Raw genomic sequence first — 22,814 nt, forward strand, 5'->3', positions numbered from 1 at the left:
TTGCTGGCCCCTGCACCTGGAACACCATGCCTCCCGATCTCAGACAAGAGCTATGCGCTCACAAATTTAAGAAAAAACTCAAAATATGGCTCTTTAAACAAGCTTATCCTTAACTGCCTCTATCCCTCACCCTTCCCACTCGGCACATTTCAATTTATAATCTCACCCACGTTTTGCCTTCCCTTTTTTTCATCTCCTCACACCACTCAAGTGTCGCTCCATAGGCTTTTAACTTCCCTTTCTTTCCTCATATTGCAATCTGCCCTTCACTGTCGTGTTCATATTGTTATAATTGGTGTTCTCCATATATTTTGTTTTTCATTGCATTTAATTTATTTTGTAATATGCCTTCATTTCCTTAATTCCTCCTGCCCCACTGCCCTTGTTTCATGTAACTTTCATTCACTGTTAACAACGTTCAATGTAAACTGGCATGATGTACCTACGAATGTCGGTAGATAAAAAATCCTCAAATAAATAAATAAATACTGTCCACCCCCAACCCCCAAGTGACAAAGATCCCCACCTCATGATTTAGAGATGCACAGCATTCAGGGAACTAGTGGAAGAAATCATGTGCACATGAATTGCATATGTTAATTACTAAAGATGGTAAAAGAATTAGTAATAGAAAAAAAGCTTGCATAGATCTTTTCTGCACCGTAGAACTGAACCTAAGGTTTGAGTCAATATTTTGATGAGTAATAGATATAAATAGTCTGTGTTATGAGCCCCATCTCTGAAGTCTTCACAGTTCAGGGTGAAATTAACTTTGAGGTGAGAGTTTGATCTTTTTGAGGTTAAAAGCTGGCGGGACAAGGGTCAAGATTTCTTTCACCAGCCAGCTACAGAATTGTGAAAAGCAAACTTTATGACCAACATATCAGGGACCTTTGTTTTCAGTTTTTAGTTTATTTCTCCAGGGAATCTCAATGTTATAACAAAAAAAAAAAAAAGAATTCCTTGAAAAAAATGACTTTTCCACTGATTTTTTTTTCAATGAGTTATAACAGTCATTTTTCCACAGATTTTTTTTTTTTTTTGTAACATGGAATTTCCAGGAAAAAAATATAATAACTATATTTTGTATCGTGGTGAGAACGGGATACGTCTGCCTTTTAAAGAAATAGGCAGCAACCACTGCAGCAGCACCCATGGGGGGGGGGGGGGGGGCTGGAAAACAGGTAATATATACTTCCCACTACCTGTGCTGATGAGAGTAGAGGCCCAATAGGGCTCTATACAAGTATTGGACAAGAAGGATTGATTATGTCATGAAAAGGCACCTGAAATTCTTTATAGGGTTGGTATCAAGCTTTAGGACAAGAGTCATCAACTCCCATCCTCTTGAGCCACAAACAGGCCCAGTTTTCAGGATATCCATTATGAATGATCATTGATGCACAAACTTAGAACCTTTTCCATTGGAATGTAAACCGTAGAACCAGAGATCACAATATGAAACTCCAGGGGGACGACTCAGAACCAACATCAGGAATTACTTCTTCACAGAGAGGGTGGTGGATGCCTGGAATGCCCTTCCAGAAGAGAGGGTGAGAATGAAATCAGTAAAAAAAATTCAAAAGGGCATGGGATAAGCAATGTGGATCCTTAAAGACTAGAGGTTGGAAAGGGTGCATGGGGTAACCCACACGGAATTGCAATTACTAACCTTAACAGAAGACACGGGAATTACTACCTTTAACCAATTAGCTTTGATGCTTGTGATGCACCGGCAATATTGCTCTCTGCTTTGATGGTGGGGGGAAAAGGGGGTTTGGATTCAGAAGACAGCAAATGCTGGGCCCAACTTTTATGGTCTGGGGTACTAATTTGCAGACATTAGGGATAAAGCACAGGACTGCTTCTACGGCCAAGTCCAAAAAAGCACAACACGTTCAAGCAGCATTGTCTGAATTATCAAGAAGGATTCTCACCCCGTAAAAATGTTGCTAACAGTAATTTTGTTATGGGTTTGACAGTTGCTTGTTTTTGCTTGTAAATATTGCTTCCTTTAACATAAGGCTTGGGGTTAACCTCCATGGAACAGCAGATACTTATCCTTAGCAAAGCGCATGAGAGTAACTTAACTTGCAAGGAGTGGTAGTTGCTACCAAGGTAAACGTTTTGGGCAGACTGGATGGACCATTTGGTCTTTTTCTGCCATTGTCACTGTATTACTATGAATATACATGGGATAGATCTGTATGCCTCTGTTGTTTGTAATTCTGTCTCTTGCCTAAGTAAGAATATCCTGAAAAATATGCCTGTTTGTGGTTCTTGAGGATCAGAGCGGGACACCCCTGTTTAAGGACATCGTCTTGATTCTTCTTATTAAATAATAAATTCTTCAGGTTCCTCGAACTCACTCAGGCCCACATACTCTGCGTTTTGCAGGACTTGTCCATGGCAATCTCTTGAATCAGCTCCTTGAATGCCTTTTTTGGATTTGTGCTGAAATTCTACTCAGCCCAATACTGTATTGATTCTGCTGGTTTCATGAAGCAGCTGTTACAGAACTTGTAAAGCCAGAAATCTTTTCAAAACATTATTTTCTACTGTAATAGCAGCATGGCGCTATAGGTACTGGGCATAGGAAGAAAGTAAACATATTTGTGCTGGTTTTTTCTTTGCTACTTTCAAAGGGAGCTTGGTGGTTTTCCACAGAGCAGCTGCAAATTGCAAGGCATGGTTTTTGCACCCGATGTGCAGGAACTGTTTCTGTTTTCTTAAAAGACCAAGTGTGGAAGAAAGGTTACCCTAATTAGCTTAGGAAGATGGTAAACGGCATTTTTTGTTTCAACAAGCCCTTAGTCTTTAATTGCAAAGAAGGCTGGGAACAGATACTGCAGCTTTTATGATATTGAAGTTGCTGTTGTGTTTTCTGTTATTATTTTATCTTGTAATTAAATAAATAAATAGTCAGCCATCATGCTCTGCAATCAGAATCTGTTTATCCAGGTCAGGAGGTACAGGCTCTGGCAGAGGGAGAGGGAAAGGGATCCCCTTCTATGGTCTCCACTGAATGGCTTGTAGCCCTCAAGTTACAAAAACAATGTATTCTTCCAAACAATTCCCTTCTGAGCCCCCTAAGGGCCAATCTGGATCCTCAGGGGTGTGGCCACAGGACTTGGCTTCAGCCACTCTGGGCGATTCTGCTGCAAATCCTTTTTAGGCATCCTGTGGCTCCAGGGAAAGCTTTAGCCTCCTAAACAAGCACTCTGCTGGTTCAAAACCAGCCAGAGCTTTATTTTTCCCTGACACTTCTGGAATTCTTGCAGGAGTCTCCAAACTTGGGTCTGGATTTATCAAAATGCACTAAATAGTGCATGCGATAGAAAAAGGGGTGTGTTTTATGGTAATAGGCTGTTTATTGCAATACCTTTGTGAAATTACAATAATGTTTTTGCACTTTGAGTTAAGTGCCAGAATTTTGGTATTTCCTACATACAACCACTGGGGGGACCATGTTGAGAGAGAGAGAGAGAGAGAGAGAGAGAGAGAGAGAGAGAGAGAGAGAGAGAGAGAGAGAGAGAGAGAGAGAGAGAGAGAGAGAACCTTACTATAGTGCCTATGCCCTAGACAGGTATTTGAATCCCTATGGGAGGGCCACCTACTAACTCGGGGTGGGGATTAGGTAAGAGCATCGGGGGTTGGGGGCCACTTTCGCATTCCACATGAGACGTATGAAAAGAACAGTGGTCCCTAGTGAAGATTTGCTGGCCGTCGGAGTGAGGACGCTCACTCCAAGAAGAGGTTTGGGCAATGTTTCACTCATTGCCCATCTATGTTTCACTCATTGCCCAAACCTCTTCTTGGAGTGAGCGTCCTCACTCCGACGGCCCTAAGTCTCTGTATTATAAAACTATTAGAGGCTCTGGGTGAACATCGCTGCACATCTGCACACAGTAACGTTCACGCAGAGCTAAAGGAAGGGCCATCGCAGGAGGCCTCAGGTTGCTGCGTGAGGAGAGGCAGGGTCACCATCTTGAGACCACTGGTGACAGCTGTGGTCCCAAGTGCCGTAGCAGAAAGGCAGGGTGGGTTTCTCAGTCCACACCAGAGGAAAAGAAAAAAATGTTGTGGTGATGGCAAGGCTGGTGGGGTTTCCCAGGCCCCACACCAGCAGGAAGTGGCCCAAGGTGGGAAGGGAGTGTTGAGTAAGGGGGGGGGGGGGGGGTGCAAGAGTCAGAGGGGAAGAATGGAGCCAGATCAGTAGCATAGCCACAGGGACAGCAGCAGGAAAGCTTAAGAACATAAGAAGATAAGAAATTGCCATGCTGGGGTCAGACCAAGGGTCCAGCAAGCCCAGCATCCTGTTTCCAACAGAGGCATTTCCCAGTTGGGGAGAGGATTGGGGTAAGTGAAGGAGAGGGAGATAGGAGAGGGTGGGTGAGAGGAAGAGGTGGAGAAGACGGGAGAGGAAGGAAAAGAGAAGAGTGCAAAGTGGGTGGTGGGGAAAGGGAAAAAGTGTGTGAGCACACACACACACACCACTCCACCCCATCATCTAACAATTCTCCCGCACACCCAGGGGTGAGAGGGAGAGAGAGGGGAAAGGAAAAGGGTGAGTGAGTTAAGAAAAGGAGAGGAGGAGGAGGAAGAGGAGAACAAAATGGGAGTGCAAAAAGGGAAGGAAAAAGGGAAAAGTGCACACAGTACCCCCCCCCCCCCCCCCCCAGCAGCCAGCATACACCAAACCTTTTCTGATTTCTAAAGTTGAATCCTCCCAGAACAAACTATGAATTATAAAATGACCCATTTGGCATGCAAATTGATTCAGAAGACCTGTAAGAGGAATCTGCCATTCAACCTTTTCTTTCCTCACCCTCTGCACTGCTCATGAAAGACCTTCCTTCCTTCCAATAGGTCTAAAAAACCAGAGATCTAACACCAGTGATCTAACACTAGGTAGATCACCAAATCCTGCTCCACCGGATTGGTATTTAAGAGTGACATTGGTGGGCCCTGAGGCCAGGACCATTTTGTTGTATGGACCTACAGCTGCACAACAAAATGACGCTGGCCTCAGGGCCCACCAACACTACTTTTAAATAGTGATTCAGTGGGGCAGTGGGGAGATTGCTTTGGCCTCATTTCGATGTCTAGATTCCATGGATGGGGTAAGATGGGTTCAGTGGGGTGGGAGTGGGAGCGGGATAAAGGAAGGCCCGAGGAGCTTCAGGTTTTAAAATTTTAGGTGGGTGGAAGGTGGATTCTGGCCCCTTCCTTTCATTTGTTCATTGTTTTGTTTGTATTTTTAATTCATTTTGTTTATTCCATTTGAAAATAAAGAAACAAACCACACCACAAAACAAAAGGAACACTAAACAAAACAAAATAAAACAAATTTCAGTACATGCTCCTAAAATACATCAACCTGGTTTTTTCATTATTTTAAATTCATACAGTGTTCTTCTCAGTCCCCAATGCACATTCACCAGCACATGCTAACACATGAATGATAATAACAATGTAGATAGCAGTTTTTCTGACTCCCACATTATGTACCTCCCTGAAATTCTCTGATTACCTCCATTTCTTGTGTAAGTAAGTCAATGAGTCTTCATAAGGGCATACCCCAGTTAAAACTATCAGTTCTAGGTCAAGTTCTCACACCACTTATAACACATAAACATACTCCCATAATTTACGATTTTTCATGCATTTTCATATCTTCATCTCCATATTTTCAATTAAAGACATAGATCATTGGCAAAACCAGCTGGTTCACTTTTCAAAGTTAAACAATGTATCTGAACATATGAACATATCTACAAGATTTACTTAACATTTCTATAGCACTAGACAACATACAACAGCACTATATAAACATACAAAAAAGACAAATAAACAGGACAAGAGACTTGAGGCATTTCATAAAGTAAGGCAATGGTTAAAAAGGCAGTTAATGAGGCTAAAAGTAGACAATCAGGCCTAAGTTTTAAAAGCAGCCTCAAAAAGGTGAGTCTTTAGATAGGTTTTAAACACGGTGAGAGAGAGAGCATGACACACCAGTTCAGAAAGACTATTCCAAGCACATGGCGCAGCCAAGCACAGAGTCGGGAATTAGCAGAAGAGGAGAAGGACACAGTTAGGAGTGACTTGTCTGATGAGTGAAGTGCACAAGGAGGGCTGAAGAGAGAGAGATAAGAGAGGAGAGGTAGAGAGGTGCTGCAGAGTGAAGGTACTTGAAAATGAGAAAAAGGAGCAGATAGGGAGCCAATGCAGTGACTTCAGAAGAGGGGTTATGTAAATGTAGAGACTTAGTGAAAGATAAGTTGCGCAGCTGAATTTAGGATAGATTGTAGTAGAGCGTGATCGCTTGACAGGAGACCTGGGAGGAGCAGGTTGCAATATTCTAAGCAGTAGGGGTGTGCCTTCGTTTGCAACATATTGGCAATCCGCAACATATAGGGCCATATTCGTTGTATCCATGGGGAAGCGAAACATATCGCGATTCCCACGAATACAATGAATCTTCACCGAATTATTCGGCCGTCTAAAGGAGCGAATTTAAACAAAACCCCCACCCTCCTGACCCCTCCAAGTCTTGCCAAAACTCCCTGGTGGTCCAGCGGGGGTCTGGGAGCCATCTACTGAACTCACGCCGTCGGCTGCCGGTATTCAAAATGGCGCCGATAGCCCCTGTGACATAGTAAGGGCAAAGGCTATCGGCGCCATTTTGATTACCGGCAGCCGACGGCCCGAGTGCAGGAGATGGCTCCCGGACCCCCACTGGACCACCAGGGAGTTTTGGCAAGTCTTGGGGAGGGTCAGGAGGGTGGGGGGGTTGTAGTTAATTAAATTTTAGCCAGAAAACGAATAAAAATAGAATGCATGAATGGATCGGGGCTCCCTCTTGCCGAATGCAATGTATCTGCCCCCCCCCCCCCCCCCACAAATACAAATACCTAATGTAACGTATGCGGTCCCGCTGCACATCCCTACTAAGCAGGAGGAGATAAGAGAGTGGACAAAGGTTCTGGTAGTGTGTTCAGAAAGGAAGGGACGGATTTTGGCGATGTTATAGCTAAAGAAATGGCACATTTTAACTGAGTTTTGGATATGTGTAGCGAAGGATAGAGAGGAGTCAAAAATGACTCCTAGGTTACGGGCTGAGGGGACTGGGAGGATGACCCTGCTATCCACATAAATAGAGAAAGAAGGAAGGGGGGAGGTGGACTTTGGGGGGGGGGGGGAAGATAAGGAGGAAGAGCTCCGTATTGGTTATGTTGAGTTTAAGGCAGCAGTGGGACATCCAGGCAGCCATGACAGACAGGCAGGGCCAGCGGAAGCACTAGGTGAGCTAGGCCTGGGCCTAGGGCCTAGGGCGCCGACCATTAGGGGGCACCGCCGGCACTCACAAGCCATGTGGGGCCATGAGTAGTGGCGGCAAAGGGGAGTGGGGATTTGAATCTCCTCTTTGCCGCCGCTCACGAGAGGTAAGAGTCGGGGCTGTGACCAGGGATGAGGGAGGTGTTGGCACGACCGAGGGGGGCCAGTGCAAGGCAGAAGGTGCCTAGGGCATCTAATCCCCTTGCACGAGCCCTGCAGACAAGATATATATGTGTATAAATATATATATATATATGCCTGGATTACTACAATACATTCTTCACATGCCCTTTTCATTTCACAGGAAATCTCCATAAGATTTTCACATTGCTTAGAGGCACTGCGGTAGGGGGGGGGGGCCAACTTTTCAAGCACCAAGAGCCAAGAAATCAAGATGCACAATATCAGAGAGCCTCACATTTCCAAGAGATGAGGGGTTGCTGAGGGGAAGCCCCTCTTTAAACAGTATCATTCCCTCTCTCAATCCACCCACCCTGTCCCCAAGGTCTCGCTCCTTCAATTAACAGTCTCTCTCTTTCTCAATCCACAGCCCTGACCCTACCAGTCTCGCGCAATCTCATTCTGCTTTCACTATCCTCTCTTAATCCCCCCACAAGTCTCTCATGATCCTTCCAGCCTGTCCCCCTGAGTCTTTCAATCCTCTCACCCTGTTCCCATCAGTCTATCTCTCAATTCAGTCTCTCAATTCCCCTACTCTCTCCCCTCCAGTTTCTCTTAATCCTCTCATCTTGTCCATACCAGTAGCTGTCCCCACCTCTCTCTGACCAACATTTTCTTTCTCTCCTCTTTGCTCTGCCCAATGTCTGTTTTTCTCTCTTTACCCCATCACTTCCTCAATCACCCCAGCATAATATTTTACAGACCCCAAAAGAATAATAACAGGGGCTCGGCGGTTCCAACATTAACACCTCCCTTCCCATCCCATGTGCTATTCTGTCCACCCCTCCTCACCCCTGCCCCCACCACCTTTTACTCACTCTTTCCCTCTGATCCATTTTCTCCAGTGCTCTCTTTTTTACATCCTCCATCATTACCCCTTCTGGTTCTCACACTCACCACCTCTCCCCTCAAATTTACCTCTTTTCAAGGCTCTCTCCCAAGAAACATTCACCCTTCGTGCACATGTGTTTCTCAAATCCTTTCCCCCTCCAATCACCATCCCTGGTTTTCTCACCCCTTCACCCAATCACACCTCTAGCTTCCATTTTCCCCCTTCACTCCCTCTAGCTCTCTCTCACTCTCCCTTCCACCTTCACTACCTATGATTATTACCAATCCTCACACTCCCGTCTCTTGTACCGCCTCTGGCTCTCACATCCGCACATCCTCATCACCACCTCTGCCTCACCTTGATGCTATTTCTGTTTTTTTACACTCCCTCCAGTCTTTCTTGCACACATACCCTCCTTTTGGGCTTTCTCACACCCTTCCACTGCCTTTCCCTTTCTTTTGAGCCCCTTTTATCCCTATCCCTGACTCTTATGCCACCTCCACTCTGTTTATATGGCTCTCATATAACACCCTATCCCAGCCATCTCTCTCTCTCTCTCTCTCTCTCTCTCTCTCTCGCTTTCCCTTTATTTCCCCAACCCAAGCTCTGGTCCCCTCACACTTTTTGCAGAATATATGGCAGCATGGACCTTAGAGAGGAATAAAGTGTCAGTCAGTCCAATTTCATTGCTGACTTCAGGGAAATAGGGAGGGAAACAATATTCCCCTCTCATCTTCTCAGCTCCTCCTTGTGCTGTTCCTTCCCTAACTCTTGCAACATTCACCCCTTTTCATGGCACTGCCCTTATAAGCATTCACCCCCTCTTGTACCACTTCTCCTTCAAGCATTCACTGCATTCACTATTCCCTCAAGTATTCATCAACTACATTCAGGGCTGGTGCAAGGGGATTAGACCCCCTAGACACCTTCTGCCTTGCCCCGCCCTGCCCCCGGTCACTGCCCCAACTCCTACCTCCAGGGGCAGGGACCACATGCCGCCGTTCCCCCTCTCCCCCCCAAATTTAAATAAAATAACCCCTCTATCTTTCCGACCACCCCAAGACTCACGAAAACCCATGGTGGTGTAGTGGGGGGCCTGGGAGTGATCTGCTGCTCCCGAGCCATCGGCTGCCACTAACCAAAATGGCGCCAGTCAAGCATTGCCCCTACCATGTGACACAGGCCGGCCAATCGTACATAGGCCCTGTCACGTGGTAAGAGCTAAAGGACACTGGCACCATTTTGGTCAGTGGCAGTTGACGGCACAGGAGGGGCAGATCGCTCCTGGGTCCCCTGCTGGACCATCAGAGGTTTTAATGAATCGTTGGGGGGGGGGGTCGAGAGGGTAGCACGACAAGGGGGGGAAGGCAGGGTGAGGCCGCGGCTGGGCAGAATTTTGAAGGAGCACTTTTTGCCACTTCAAAATTCTGCCACCTGAAGCAGCCGCCTCACCCTGCCTCATTGGTTCATGAGCAGTGGCGGTGCCCCCTAATGGTCGGCGCACTAAGCCCAGGCCTAGCTTGCTTAGTGCTTCCACCGGCCCTAACTAAATTCACACCCTTCTCCTCTTTCAGTATTCACCCCTTTCTCTTGCCACAAATTATTCTGGCCTGACTTTGAGTGATTCCCCCCTCCTCCTCTCTGCTGTCAGCTGAATATAAGTCATGTGGGCACATTGAGCTGCTGGGCCTGGGACTGTGTACACTCCAGTCCTTCCTCTCCAGACAACAGACCAGAGAGGAGCTCTCTACTCCAGGTAACAGGTGGGGGTGGGGTTTGGACAGGATGGGAAGGGCTGGTGCCGGGAGCTACTTGGCTCTCCTTTGCTGTCCTGTCAGCTCCAAGCTCACCTCCTCCTCTCCTCCACTGTTGTTGATTGCAGACAGGGGTGAGTAGTAGAGCAGGGCTAAGCAGAGAAAGCAAACCCTCTGATCCCTTCCCCAGCTCCTCCCTTCTGTCAGCAGTACTGTCAGGAGGGGGAGACTGGAGCGAAACAGCTCTTTTCTGCTTGCTTCCTGCTCCGGTCCTTCCCCTTCGTCCTCTGCAATGCTGCTCAGTTGCCATTTGGCCAGGAAGGCAAGAGCCACATTTTGCACATGAAAGAGCCACATGTTGGCCACCCTTGTACTATGGGACGGCATTTTGTGTTCACAATTCATTCTCACACACAGTCAGGCTTCATAGTCCCCAACAACACATTGCCTGCACACACGAAACTCTCAAACTACATAAGCTCCACATGAAGACTCTCACAATAATTAAATCTCTGAGGGACTCAGATTTTCCACAGTCCAGCTAGAAGCAAGAATGTTACTTAAATCCAAGCCCATATACAGACTTGTTTGCAATTTATAATGGGAGTACAAATAAAAAAGAATCACTATGTAGTCTTTCAAGCAGAATTACAGTTCATAAAACTCACTGTCAAACCCTGGTGGTTTTCCGTTTGTCTCCTTCTGCAGATAAGAATCGCAGAGTCTCCATTCTGTTTTCTAAAAGAGAATCAATATAACCTTGCAGGTTCTTCCGGCTCCTCAAATGTTTTACTTTTATTATTTATAGTGACTTTCATCCTTGCTGAACAGAACAATCCAAACCTTGCTTTCAGATGTTTTAATTGTTGTCACATTGCCAAAAATGTTTTCCTTTTCTGTGCTGTCAGTTTATTTAGATCTGGGACAATCAAAATGTTTTCTTTCCCAAAGTACAGGTGTCCCCCACCTTGACTGTTTTCAGGATTTCCATTAATGAGGTGCATCTCATTAGCCTTCTGTATCTGTTTGCTGCTGGGGTTATGAGCGGGCACTCTGAGGTCCATATTCAGGGACAGATAAACGTATCCAGCTAACTTTGGAGGCATATTCTATAGTGCAGCTGCTCTAACTTTAGGGCAGCTATTTGGCCTGAGCGGGCTTGGCCAGCCAATTCATCTAGCCAACTCTGAATATTGGAGTTAGTCGGTTAACTTTGCCTGCTAACTCAACTCCTCTCAGTTATGGACCCAGAATGCCCCAACATATCTGGCTAAATTGTAGACTCCTAACTAATTATCCATAGCCAGATATGTGCCCAAATATTAATTTAGCCAGCTAACGTCTGAGTTAACCACCTAAATGCTTTTGAATATGGATCTCTCCATGACCATTTCAGTCTCAAAGTCCTTCATAAACTGAATTCCCAGTAGCTTTGGCAGAAATGTCTTCATAACCTTTAAGGGATCATCACTTTCCATTCCCTCTGAAATCCCCGAAATTCTCAGATTGTTTCACTGACTCCTATTTGCATCTTCAAGGTCCTTTTTCAGTTCAGCAATGATTATGACTTTGTCCACCAGGGAAGTCTTTTCCTCCAATTCATCCACTCTTTTTTCAAATAAAGAGAATTGCTCTGCATGAAAAACCACCTCCATTTCCTCCATACTATGATTTTGCTGTCCTTCATACTTTCAGGGATTGCAGCTTCTTCATAATCTAAAGCAGGTTTCACTTTCTGTTTCCTTGCCAGTTTCCATTTTCTGTGGTGATGGAGGGTCTTGCTTGCACATTTTGACATTGTGTGACATTGCAAAAGTCACTTTAATTTTTCCCTGTTCTCCATGACAGTTATCCATTGGGATAAGTATTTGGAAGCGATAACAATTTTACTTTGCTTGTTTCTCAGAGACCAGATCTCGCTCATTCTCAGGCAGCAAGCTCTCTCTCTCTCTCTCTCTCCAATTTCACCCTGATTTGATTTTAAAAACAAATCTGCCTTTTTACCCCATATGTCTGGAAAGTCAAAGAAATCTACCACAGATCCACAGAAATCTGCCAATCCATAGAAAAACACAGCAGATTTCATATGGATCTGCTGGCAGATTTCTACAGATTGCTATGGATTTTCCCAGCACAGCAGTAAAAGGGGTTTGAACACCAGTTTGATGAAGCTGCATATTTTTTCATGGGTTTGGTGAATCAGATTAGACACCAACTTTAAGATCATAAATCTACTGTAGTTCTGAATGCAGATCTTCCCGACGATGCAGGTTGCCCAAGTGTACTAAATAGATTATTTTGAGGTTTGCGTTGTAAACGAAAAGAGCAACCAGCTCTTAAATTTTCCAAGAGGTTTTTATTTTTTTAGATCCCTGCAAAATCTTTATAGTAAATTAGTTGAAGGGATTTTCCTAGTTCTATAGCATTTAAAAGGTGATAACATTTTCTGTGGTCTAGAGGGTAATGCTTCCAACACAGAGTGAGAGATTTCCAGGAAACACAAGAAATCAGGTGATTCTGCAGTTGCAAAAAATTTGCAGTCTGGGCATCAATGAGCTCAGTGGCTTTAAATACATCCTGGCTGTAAGCATTGCCTTACACTTTTGCAGCATTTTACAAAACAAAGAATAAAATAGATAGTAACTCTTAGACCTCACAATTAAAGGAGGAACAGAAAACTATCATACAAATAAAACTGAAGTTCTATAACTAATCCAGAGAAAATGAGGAAATGTTTGAACTGAAAGCTCACCGAGATAGTTTAACTTCAGCAAAGATGCAACAAAAGTCACAATTTATTAAGCCACACAGGAAGGAGAATGTTACAATATCTGCTCGACCAATCAGCAGCATCGCTAGCCTCAAGCCAGGAAACCCTTTTAAGTACAGTATTATATGCTGCTAGAGTTCTCCCTTTCAGCTTTCTTTTCTTTCTGCTTGTAGGATGGCAAGGTTGATGTAAAGTCTCTGATGGCAAAGTTTAACAGTGGCAACATCCCCTCGGAGGTGGTTTCGCCTAACAGCCGGCCCTTCAAAGCACAGGGGAATTCAGGATTACAGGCAAGGACAGCAGCATTTGAGAAATTCAATCAGCCAGTGGATACAAATCCTGCTCCAGGACCTAATGTGCTCCGTAATGCTTTGTCTCCTAAGCCTCCTTTTGGAACAAAACCTCTGTCAGACGACAAGACAGATAACGATCCCAAATTCCCATTGAGGAAGTGTAATTCAGCATTGCACAAGTTGGGAAGCTCTGTTCACTCAGCTCAGACAGAAGCAGATGGAAAAGCTGTATTTCCAAAACCTGCTGGTTTTAAGCCCACAGAACTACAAAAGGAAGAGTCAAAGCCACCATTTTCCAAATCACCGGTACACAAGACATTCCTGTCTTCTGTTGCCCAGGAGAATGGAAATAGGGTCACAGGATCCAAGCCATCACTTCCTGCTGTTACACAGGAGAATGAAGTCAAATATGTTTTCCCTAAGCCATCCGAGGTTAGGGCAACATTTACTGCTGCCTCACAGAAGACTGAACCAAAACCCCCTTTCCCCAAGAAGCCAGTTCTTGAGCAGAAAAAGTCTATAGCCACGCAGGCCTTCCACAATGATGACAGCTCAAATAAAACGCCATCTATGCCTAAGGGACCCATGGTGTCCCGAGCAACTAAACCCAATGTATCCTCCCTCAAACCAACCATGGGAAACCCGGACAGTAACAATGGGTCAGACTCTCCAGTTCAAGGCTTTCCTGCCGTGACTTTGAAACCAACCATTCGAAGTGTCCAAAGCCCATTTTTAAATCAAAACACCGAAGAGAACAATGATGGACCAAAACCAAGCATCACTAGGAATGTTTTCCTTGCTAGGGATGGTTCTGGTGCTGCTAATGTTTCCACATCCAAATTCCAGAAACCAAATTTGAGGCCTACAGCAGGAGGTTCTCAGGAGAAAGGAGAGGAACAAAAAGATTCTACAGTCCCAAAGCGAAAACTATTACCCCCTGTATTTACATTAGGTCCAGCGCCCCAAAAGTCTCCCAGACCTCCTAACGTTGATCTGGAAAGATTCATAAAGCCTACTGTAGGAGACAGTAAGTCCCATTTTCTACTTATCTCTTTTTGTTAAATTTCTTCATGCAAATTATGTTGGAAAAGGAAGTCATCTGAATTTGAAAATTTTACATAAGAATTCAAGCAATTAGGCTTTAGTTGGTTAGTTACTCTCTTGACTTCTGAAAAGTATGCAAATTAATTTACTAAAATGTATATATTAAGATCATTTGATGTGAATATTTCATTTATTGCTGTAAATGAACAGGATTTCAGCTTTTCTTTTTACCAGTCAGTCAATATGGAATGTGTAGTATGGCAGAACAGTTTTGGAGGGATACCGAGGGACAGGTGTCTACATTTGTAACATTGAATACATTTAATATCAGTCTAAACCTTTATGCAGTAAAATGTGGATTGAAATGAGCTTGAGTATTGAAACTACAAATATAGAATTTCTAGAAAAAGCATAGCTTTATGCCAAAAATAAAACCCCTGTTGCCCATCATCCTATAGCTGCTATTTAATCTAGTAGTTTAGTGATACTATTCGTTCACAGAGGTCTTTCCTTAGTCATTTAGGGCCACAAGCAAGGCTGGTTTTCAGGATGGCCACAATTAGTATTCAATAGCTATATCTGCATATTTTAGTTTGTCTTAAAAACCAGATGCATTTGCATCAAGGACCAGAGGTGAGTATTCATGGTATGGTTTATATATGTGACCCCCCAAAGAAACCAGTCGAAAGTATAATTAATTACATTGTTTATGAACTCTGAAGACAGAAAGGAGATCTCAACAATAACATTTTTAAAAAGTTATGGTAGAATGTTAACACTGAATCACAGCAAACCTTTTTTTTTTTTGCATACTTTTTATAACATATTTAACCCAGCTTCAATCCAGTAGTGGCATTTTAGTCTTTTGACAAAAGAGTTCCAGATAGTTGTAAATAAGCATTGGAGACCATCACTCTGAACTAGTGTTAAGCATATTCAATGTTTCATATTAAGGGGCCTATTTACTAAGCTGCAATATTGCAACAAAATGTGTTAAAGGTCAAATTTGGTGTTTAATGCATGTTAAAAACACATTTTTGCATTTTATCAGCGATGCTTATGCATGTGTTGCTGATATTGCAAAACCAAATAGGCTCAATGTGCATAAAATATTAAGAAGCTGAATCACATCCAAAGCAGCTCATTAATATTAATAACATGCATCGCGATAAACTGCACAATCTGCATTAATCCATGGAAAGCTACTTACACTTCATAAGGTGTAGTTCATTTTTCCCAAGAGCATTGGCAGGCTAACTTGCCAGCTGATTTTCTTGGCTTCCCCACACATACACCCCCCCCCCCCCAATGAACCTTAAAGGAGCACTAGCCCCACACCTCCCTCTTCAATGTTTGGCAACAGACACCCCCAATACCACATAGCCCTGTTTTGATTGTCGGTCTGCCTAAAAGGCGGCATATAAGAGATCTTAATAAATAAATAAATAAAAAGCATCTCCCTCCTCAGTCCCCATCCTGACAAATTACTGCTTACCTTCCCTTAAGTAGCCTTGAGTCCAAAAACAGAAATAGGCACCCACACACTGCCCCCCATCCTTTCCTCTGCTCCATCCAACCCTACTTTCTGGAGCAATCCTCACGTGCTCCTGCCCTGCTGACACCAAAATCCAAAATGGCACTGTTTCACCCTTCGCCTTGCTTGTGAAGGGGCAAAAGGGAGCCTCAAGCCAGCGGGCGCCATTTGGGATTCTGGCACCGGCGGGTCAGGGACAACTGGAGATCTCGCCTGCCCAATTCGGACCTAGGGCTGGAGGGCTGGGGTAATTGAGGCAGTGCAGGAGGAGACTATTTTTGGTTTCTTACATAGGAGGACAGGGTTTTAAGTCAAGGGGCAAGGCTACTTTGATGGGAGGAATAGCAAATTGTTTAAGGGGGGGGGGGAGCCGAGAGGGGAAATGCTTTTGCAGGACTATTTCATGCTGGGAGCGCAGGTCTTTGGGAATCTGCGGTGGGAGTGGGAAGAGAGGGCACATGACTTGCAGTTACTGTCCTTCTAAGGTTCGCTCGGACCAGGACTGGAATACGCATTACTGACTTTTCTAGCCATGACAATGTGCATTCCTCCCACTATGATGAGATTCACTAAACTGCTGTACTCACATGGGAAAGAACTTGCATTAAAGCAGTGCGAGACCATGCCTTTTTACTCTGGCTTAGGAAACAGGTCCCTTCATACCCTAGGGCATAATTTGAAAAGATTTTCGTCATAGACATAGAAAGGAAGGTAGCCTTCAGAAAATGCAGCCCTTCAGGTCAGGCTCCTTTACAGACTATTACCAATATTTCATAGGAGATGGCCCCATAGCTTGGTGGCGAAGCTGCGCATCAACGCGCAGAAGCTCTACATTCAGTCTATCAGGGCGAGTCGCAGAGGTAATGAACTCAGACCCTTCTGGGTAGAGGAGGGCAAAAGAAATGCAAAAGAGTTTAACCAGGTAGAAGACTTTTCTTCTAGTCCACAACCAGCAGGAAATTTGCAAGAGGAAAAAGAAAAATAGGGGAATTTTTTAAAAATATCTTGGTATATTCTTAATCATAAATATACTAGTATGGTAGTAGTAAATGTCTTACATTTATGGCAATTGTCAAAAGCCATTTACTCATGTCAATGGCTATTTATCCAAGTGAAAAAGCTTTTTGAAAATTGCCCTCAAAATTCCTACTTTTACCTGCATTTTCATGGAGGTGCTCCTGAGTCAGGGTTAGGCCAGTGGAGGTATCCATGCATGAAGTTTTGTATTTTCAAAATTAAGTGCATTGTTTTGGCCATAAAAAGAACCTGCAAAAAAAGTAGGCATACATTTTTGTGGGTACTTTTTTCTTGGGCAACTTTCAAAGGAAAAGTAAGCTCACACTTTCCCTTTGAGGACTGGTGCAAAGTCTGTGGAGAAAACTTTACATCCACCCACATAGTTTTGAAAATTGTCTCTATGTGAGCATAAGAACATAAGAAATTGCCATGCTGGGTCAGACCAAGGGTCCATCAAGCCCAGCATCCTGTTTCCAACAGAGGCCAAACCAGGCCACAAGAACCTGGCAATTACCCAAACACTAAGAAGATCCCATGCTACTGATGCAATTAATAGCAGTGGCTATTCCTAAGTAAACTTGATTAATAGCCGTTAATGGACTTCTCCTCCAAGAACATCCTTGAAAATATTCTGTCCAGAATGGGACTTTGTATCGTGCAGAGGAAGCCTAGAAGATGGCAAACATGCTGCAGATGGTGTAGAGTAATTGTGCAAGAAGAGAATATTCCACAGCTAATTTCTGCTATGCAAGCCTGTCCCAGCACTAAGGAAAGTAAACTGCTTTATCAGTAGGCACAGCTGTGCTTTCCTGTATGGTTACATTTTACTGCATTTTCGTAACTCATTATGGTTTTCACTAGTGTTTCATACTGAAGTTTGAAGAACGTACCGTGTTTAGCTCCTTAAAAATAAAACCAGTTTGAAAGTAAGCAGAAAACTAGTTGGGTAGAGAATACCTTTATAAGACCAACACATTGTTTGAAAGATGTAAGCATTTAGGATTGCTAAAATCCCTTACCGAAGAAAAGGGACCTTAGCAGCCCTCAAAGCGTGCATCCCTAAACATTTATTTCTCAATTTCTGGGCAGGTCTTTTACTAATGAATTTTACCACCAGAGTTTCCAGAGCACTTCCTAGCAAATAAAGCCAGAGCTGGAAGAGATGAGATCCTGAGGTCCTCTTCATCTGACGACAAAATGTTAGAAAATGTTTAATCAGAAGAACAAAGTAGTTAGAGCTCACAGCAAGAATCAAACGTTTTGGTGCCAATTAACCGTGAGGCCAAGATACTAAGCTGCACTGAGCTTAGAGAGAATTCATGCACCATTTTGTTTTTAGTGCACGTTACTCCTCTATCAGGCATTATATGTAAATGAGCTCTTCAAGTAAAATTATGCAATCACTTTACCTATGGACTTTATTACAAAATGCTTAACCACCCCTCCCTACAGTGTAGTTATATTTTTTACGATCTTGCTTTTGCAAAGCATTGTGCGCATGCAGTTTCCATTCATAGCTAATGATGTTTGGCATAATTTTGCATCGCATTCATTAATACTGATTTTGCACAAAAACTCAGCAAAAGAAAAGGCTAAAATTTCTGTTTGAGAAAAAAAGTTACATTATGTGCAATAAGAGGACAAAGAGTGCACATGATCTAATCCCATTTAATGAACACAAACAGCAATTTAAAAAAGCAGATGCACCTTTCCAAGTTTCAGTGCAGCTTAGTACATGGGCATCTGTGTGAGTTTCTTGCTTTTATTTCTTTATTTGTTTTATTTTATTCCATCTTTCGGCACTTCAAAACGGATTACTTTGTGATTTATGTCCCGCCTTTTTGGAGTCACGTATAGCAAGGTAAATTAGAAATGGGAAAATTACATTAAGATGTTAATGTTATAATACGATAATGATAATAAAGTAACAGCACAATAATAAAAATGAAACTCACAGTATAAGCACAATCTAAGGTAAAGAAAACATCATTATAAACATATAGACTAAAAGTAGACTGTATGAATAGACTCACAATGAGAGCATAGTATAAACTGAAAACATCAACATACACCTATAAACTGGAGGGGGGGAATATGAATGGGAGATTTATCATCAAGCGGGGTGTAGTTCAGTTGATCTCTGTTAGAGATGCGTGCAGCTAGAAGCCAGCCAGATACATCATCCATTATGGTTAAATCTTTTTATTAGTTTCAACAATAAGTACAACAATAGGCCAGAACACTGGTGAACTCTGCTCAGTGTTCATTACCATACATGAATAATACAGCCACCTGTGAGAGCAGCCAGGCATTCACCTGCTTCCTGAGGTATTGGTTGTTTTGAATTAAGTAGCACTCTTTGGGAGTGAGTTCCAGAGGGTGGGACTTCACTCGAGAAGGCCCACTGCCGGCTGCCAGATTGCTTGATTTCCATTGATAAAGGTTTAATTGCATATGTTCTTAGGGAGGACCATAGAGTCCCTTGTAGGGGAATAGAGAGAGAACCTGTTCTTCAAGTCATTTGCCCCGTTTTCTCTAAAGGCCTTGAAAATGAGAAACAGAGAGTTAAATATGGCTTTGCCTCCTAATGCCCCAGTCGACCCAATAAAAATTGGATGACAACAATAAGAGCATGTAATTGAATGTAAAGTGTTACCGAGCATTTTTTAGATACAAGGCACTACCTAGGTCCAAAATAAACCTTAGTATTATTTGTGCGCATTAACACATAAAAATTAAGGAGAAAAAACATGCATGGTCTGTTACAGAAAGTTGTGACTAAAGTTGATTCCTAGGTTATTATATATTCTAGCAGGTGATGACTTAAATGCTTGGCAGTACTGTACAATAAGGCAGCAATAGAGCTGATGAATCAAAGTACTGTAGATTTAACTTATTTCTAGGTACTGTCTTTATATTTAAATTAAGATGTATTTTGACATTGGAAATGAGCAATAACATGAGATAGTTGATATTAATAACAAAAATCTGGGTAGAAATCAAAATGCCTGCTGTATGCCAAGTATGATGGTTCAATTGTTTCACAATAGGCAGATTACATTTTGAAAATAGGTCTCAATATGTGGTACGGGAATAAAATCATTTCAAACTCATTGAAATTAACTAACTGGAATGCAGCCTTAGTCAGCCCTAAAATGTATATCAATTGCTAGAATATCAGGTAAAGTGCTGAATGCTAAATAATGGGAACTAGACACGATTAGATAGGTTGATACATAATTATATATATATATATATATATATATATATATACACACACACACATATTAATAATATTAGTAAACAATGGACTAATTTACTAGGGCATATTTCCCATTCTGGGTCTGTGAGGGAAAAAATGTATTAAATCGGGTCTAATGCCCTCCCATTTGAAAAACAATTGGGTTAACTTAACATTTTGGTTTTCTCTTAGGAATGAAATTGACCCTACCAGACAAAACCATTTATCCCAGCCATAAAGGCTGAAAAGGCCTGTATCTTCCCTCCCCTCTTCACCACAACCAAAATCCAAGATTCTCAGAGTTCTTACTTGAGTATTTAATTTCAATCCACTTTTCCATAATAATGATGGTGAACAAGCAGAGCCAAATTCTTGTTTCTATGGCATTGACTTAATGCAACCTTCATGGAGGATTATAGGCAGGCACTTTTTGGGCAGAGGCAGAAGAACGAGGGGGTCATACTGACAGCATGCCAACAGCTTCCTTTTTTTCTATCACAGACCCATAGGAGGTAAACTATATTTATAGATATAGCTATAGATAGATGTAGATATTTGTGTGCGTGTGTGTGTGTACTTATTTATTTAAAAGCATTTCTATATTGCATACTCCATAGATCACAGCGGTTTATAAAATGTACATACATAATAAAAAGTATAACTATACATTCAAATGCTTCAACATGTACAGTCAATATAAAAGTTAATACAGGACACTGCTGAGATAAAGACAAAGGCCATTTTAACCTTCAAATGCCTTCCTGAGCAGCCACGTTTTCAAGGCTTTCTGAAAAGCTTTTGTGTCTGGGAGGGTTCTCAGTAGTTCCGGCATAGTATTCCATAACATTGGCCCTGCCACTGGAAAGCCCGATTCCTAACCGTCCCCAAGTGCAAATGATGTATGGCAGGAATGTCCAGGCCTTTCTTTTGGGAACATAAGGTTCTGATGGGTGCATAGATGCGCAGAAAGGTACCCAACCATGGTGCTTTTGTGTTATGATTCAATCTGTGAATTATTATTAAAGTTTTATATTGCATTCTTGCCAATGTAGAGCAACCAACACTGGTTGGTATTATATATTTGACTGTGAAAGTGAAGTCTTGTCAAAAAAATGTGAAAAAAAGGTTTTGGAACTTATGTTTACTATCAGACAAAAGTTCTGCAGTGCAAGTTGTGTAGAGTTAATTTGTATCATAAATATATGTATATAATCCCCCCCCCCCCACACACACACACACACACATACACACACACCCATTGGCAAGGAGGTCACGCTTCAGAGGCTGTGGAGCACTGACCTACTCGGTGAAGCCCCTGGAAAACCAGACACAGATTCATGCTCTGGATAGAAGTGATTTACTTGTGGAGCCCAAAAAATCACCAGAAAAAAGATGCAGTCCAAATCAAGAGTTGTGTTCCAAAAGATTGTTTAAAGTTCAAGAATAAAAGTCCATATAAGGAAGAAAATTCAGCAAATAGTCCAAAATACGGGAAAACAGGAGAAACAGCTTCTAAGACAGTTCAGAATTATCCAAATAGTTACTCACTCTTCTCTCAAGCAACCTGAGTCACCAAACAGGTGGATTTTGCAAAAAAACATGTCCAGGACCTCTGTGTTCATCGGGCCCCTATGAAAGACAGGAAACCTCTTTATCTTATCCACACACTGGCTTCAGACTTCCTCAGACAGAAATGGTGTCCTTATGGATTAGGGGGGGGGGGGGGTCCTACTCCTTCAAACTAGCCTGATGCCCTCACCAGAGAGAGTCTGCTTTTTCCAGCTGATACTAAAACCCAGAGCTGGCCAACTGCTTGGGCTTCCCTCCCTGAGCTGCCAAACAAGATGTCTCACACACCAGTAGCCGAGACCCCTTCTGGCACCAGGCTACGATTCCTCTCAATACCTTGTGGAAGCACTCTGTACATCACCAAAATTGTCATTCATTTTGTGGGAAGAACCCTCCTATCACTCACACCAAAAGCTGACAGCCCCCTGAACTTCCCATTGCTGGAAAGTTCCCAGTATGGCAGTAACTTTCAAACTGGCGTGCGGGTGAACATGTGCGCACATTCGTCGGCCCGCACCCAGGGACAAGGCTATTTTATAACTTGCGCACATGTTCACCCGCGCAATCATAAAGAGTACATACTCTTTCTGATTGCTTTCCTCGCTTTTAGTTTATCTTGTTTTGATTGTTTTGCAGTTAACTTTGTTATGATTGTTTCCTGAAAAAAAAAAATTTTTTTTCCTCAACTTGTTTCAATGTATTTCCCGCCACTGTGGCGACAGTTCAGTTCCATGTAAACCGGTGCGATATGTATTGTATACAGGAGCATCGGTATATTAAAAATCAAAAATAAATAAATAAAATAAATAACCTGCACAGAGTGGCAGTTATAATTCTAAACGGAAGGCCTGGGGGTAACCTGCACAGAGCAGCAGGTACAACTGTAAACATAAGGCCTGGGGATGATCTGCACAGAGCGGCAGTTATAATTCTAAACAGAAGGCCTGGGGGTAACCTGCACAGAGCGGCAGTTATAATTCTAAACGGAGGGCATAGGGGTAACCTGCACAGAGTGGCAGTTATAATTCTAAATGAAAGGCCTGGGGGTAACCTGCACAGAGCAGCAGTTACAGCTCTAAATACAAAACACAGGGGTAACCTGCACAGAGTGGCAGTTACACTCCTAAGCACCTTGCTGGGCAGACTGTAAGAACATTTTTTGTTTTTATCTGCCGTTGTTTTCTATGCTGCTATGTTAAATAGTCTGTCGGTTTAAATATGATGGTGACGTGTTTACTTTTC

At 42.9% G+C, this 22,814-nt stretch overlaps 1 protein-coding gene across 6 annotated transcripts in view; it reads left to right on the forward strand.

Moving 5' to 3' along the window:
- Positions 1–22,814, forward strand: part of FYB1 (FYN binding protein 1) — a 290,377-nt gene that overhangs the window by 84,606 nt on the left and 182,957 nt on the right. For all 6 annotated transcript variants that reach the window (XM_029578325.1, XM_029578343.1, XM_029578354.1 and 3 more), the window contains exon 2: positions 13,048–14,194. In XM_029578325.1, coding sequence (XP_029434185.1) covers positions 13,048–14,194 — 1,147 coding nt within the window. The remainder of the gene's footprint in view (positions 1–13,047; positions 14,195–22,814) is intronic.

This window comes from Rhinatrema bivittatum, chromosome 1 (genome assembly GCF_901001135.1).
Source record: "Rhinatrema bivittatum chromosome 1, aRhiBiv1.1, whole genome shotgun sequence".
In the NCBI taxonomy this organism is placed as follows: Eukaryota; Metazoa; Chordata; class Amphibia; order Gymnophiona; family Rhinatrematidae; genus Rhinatrema; species Rhinatrema bivittatum.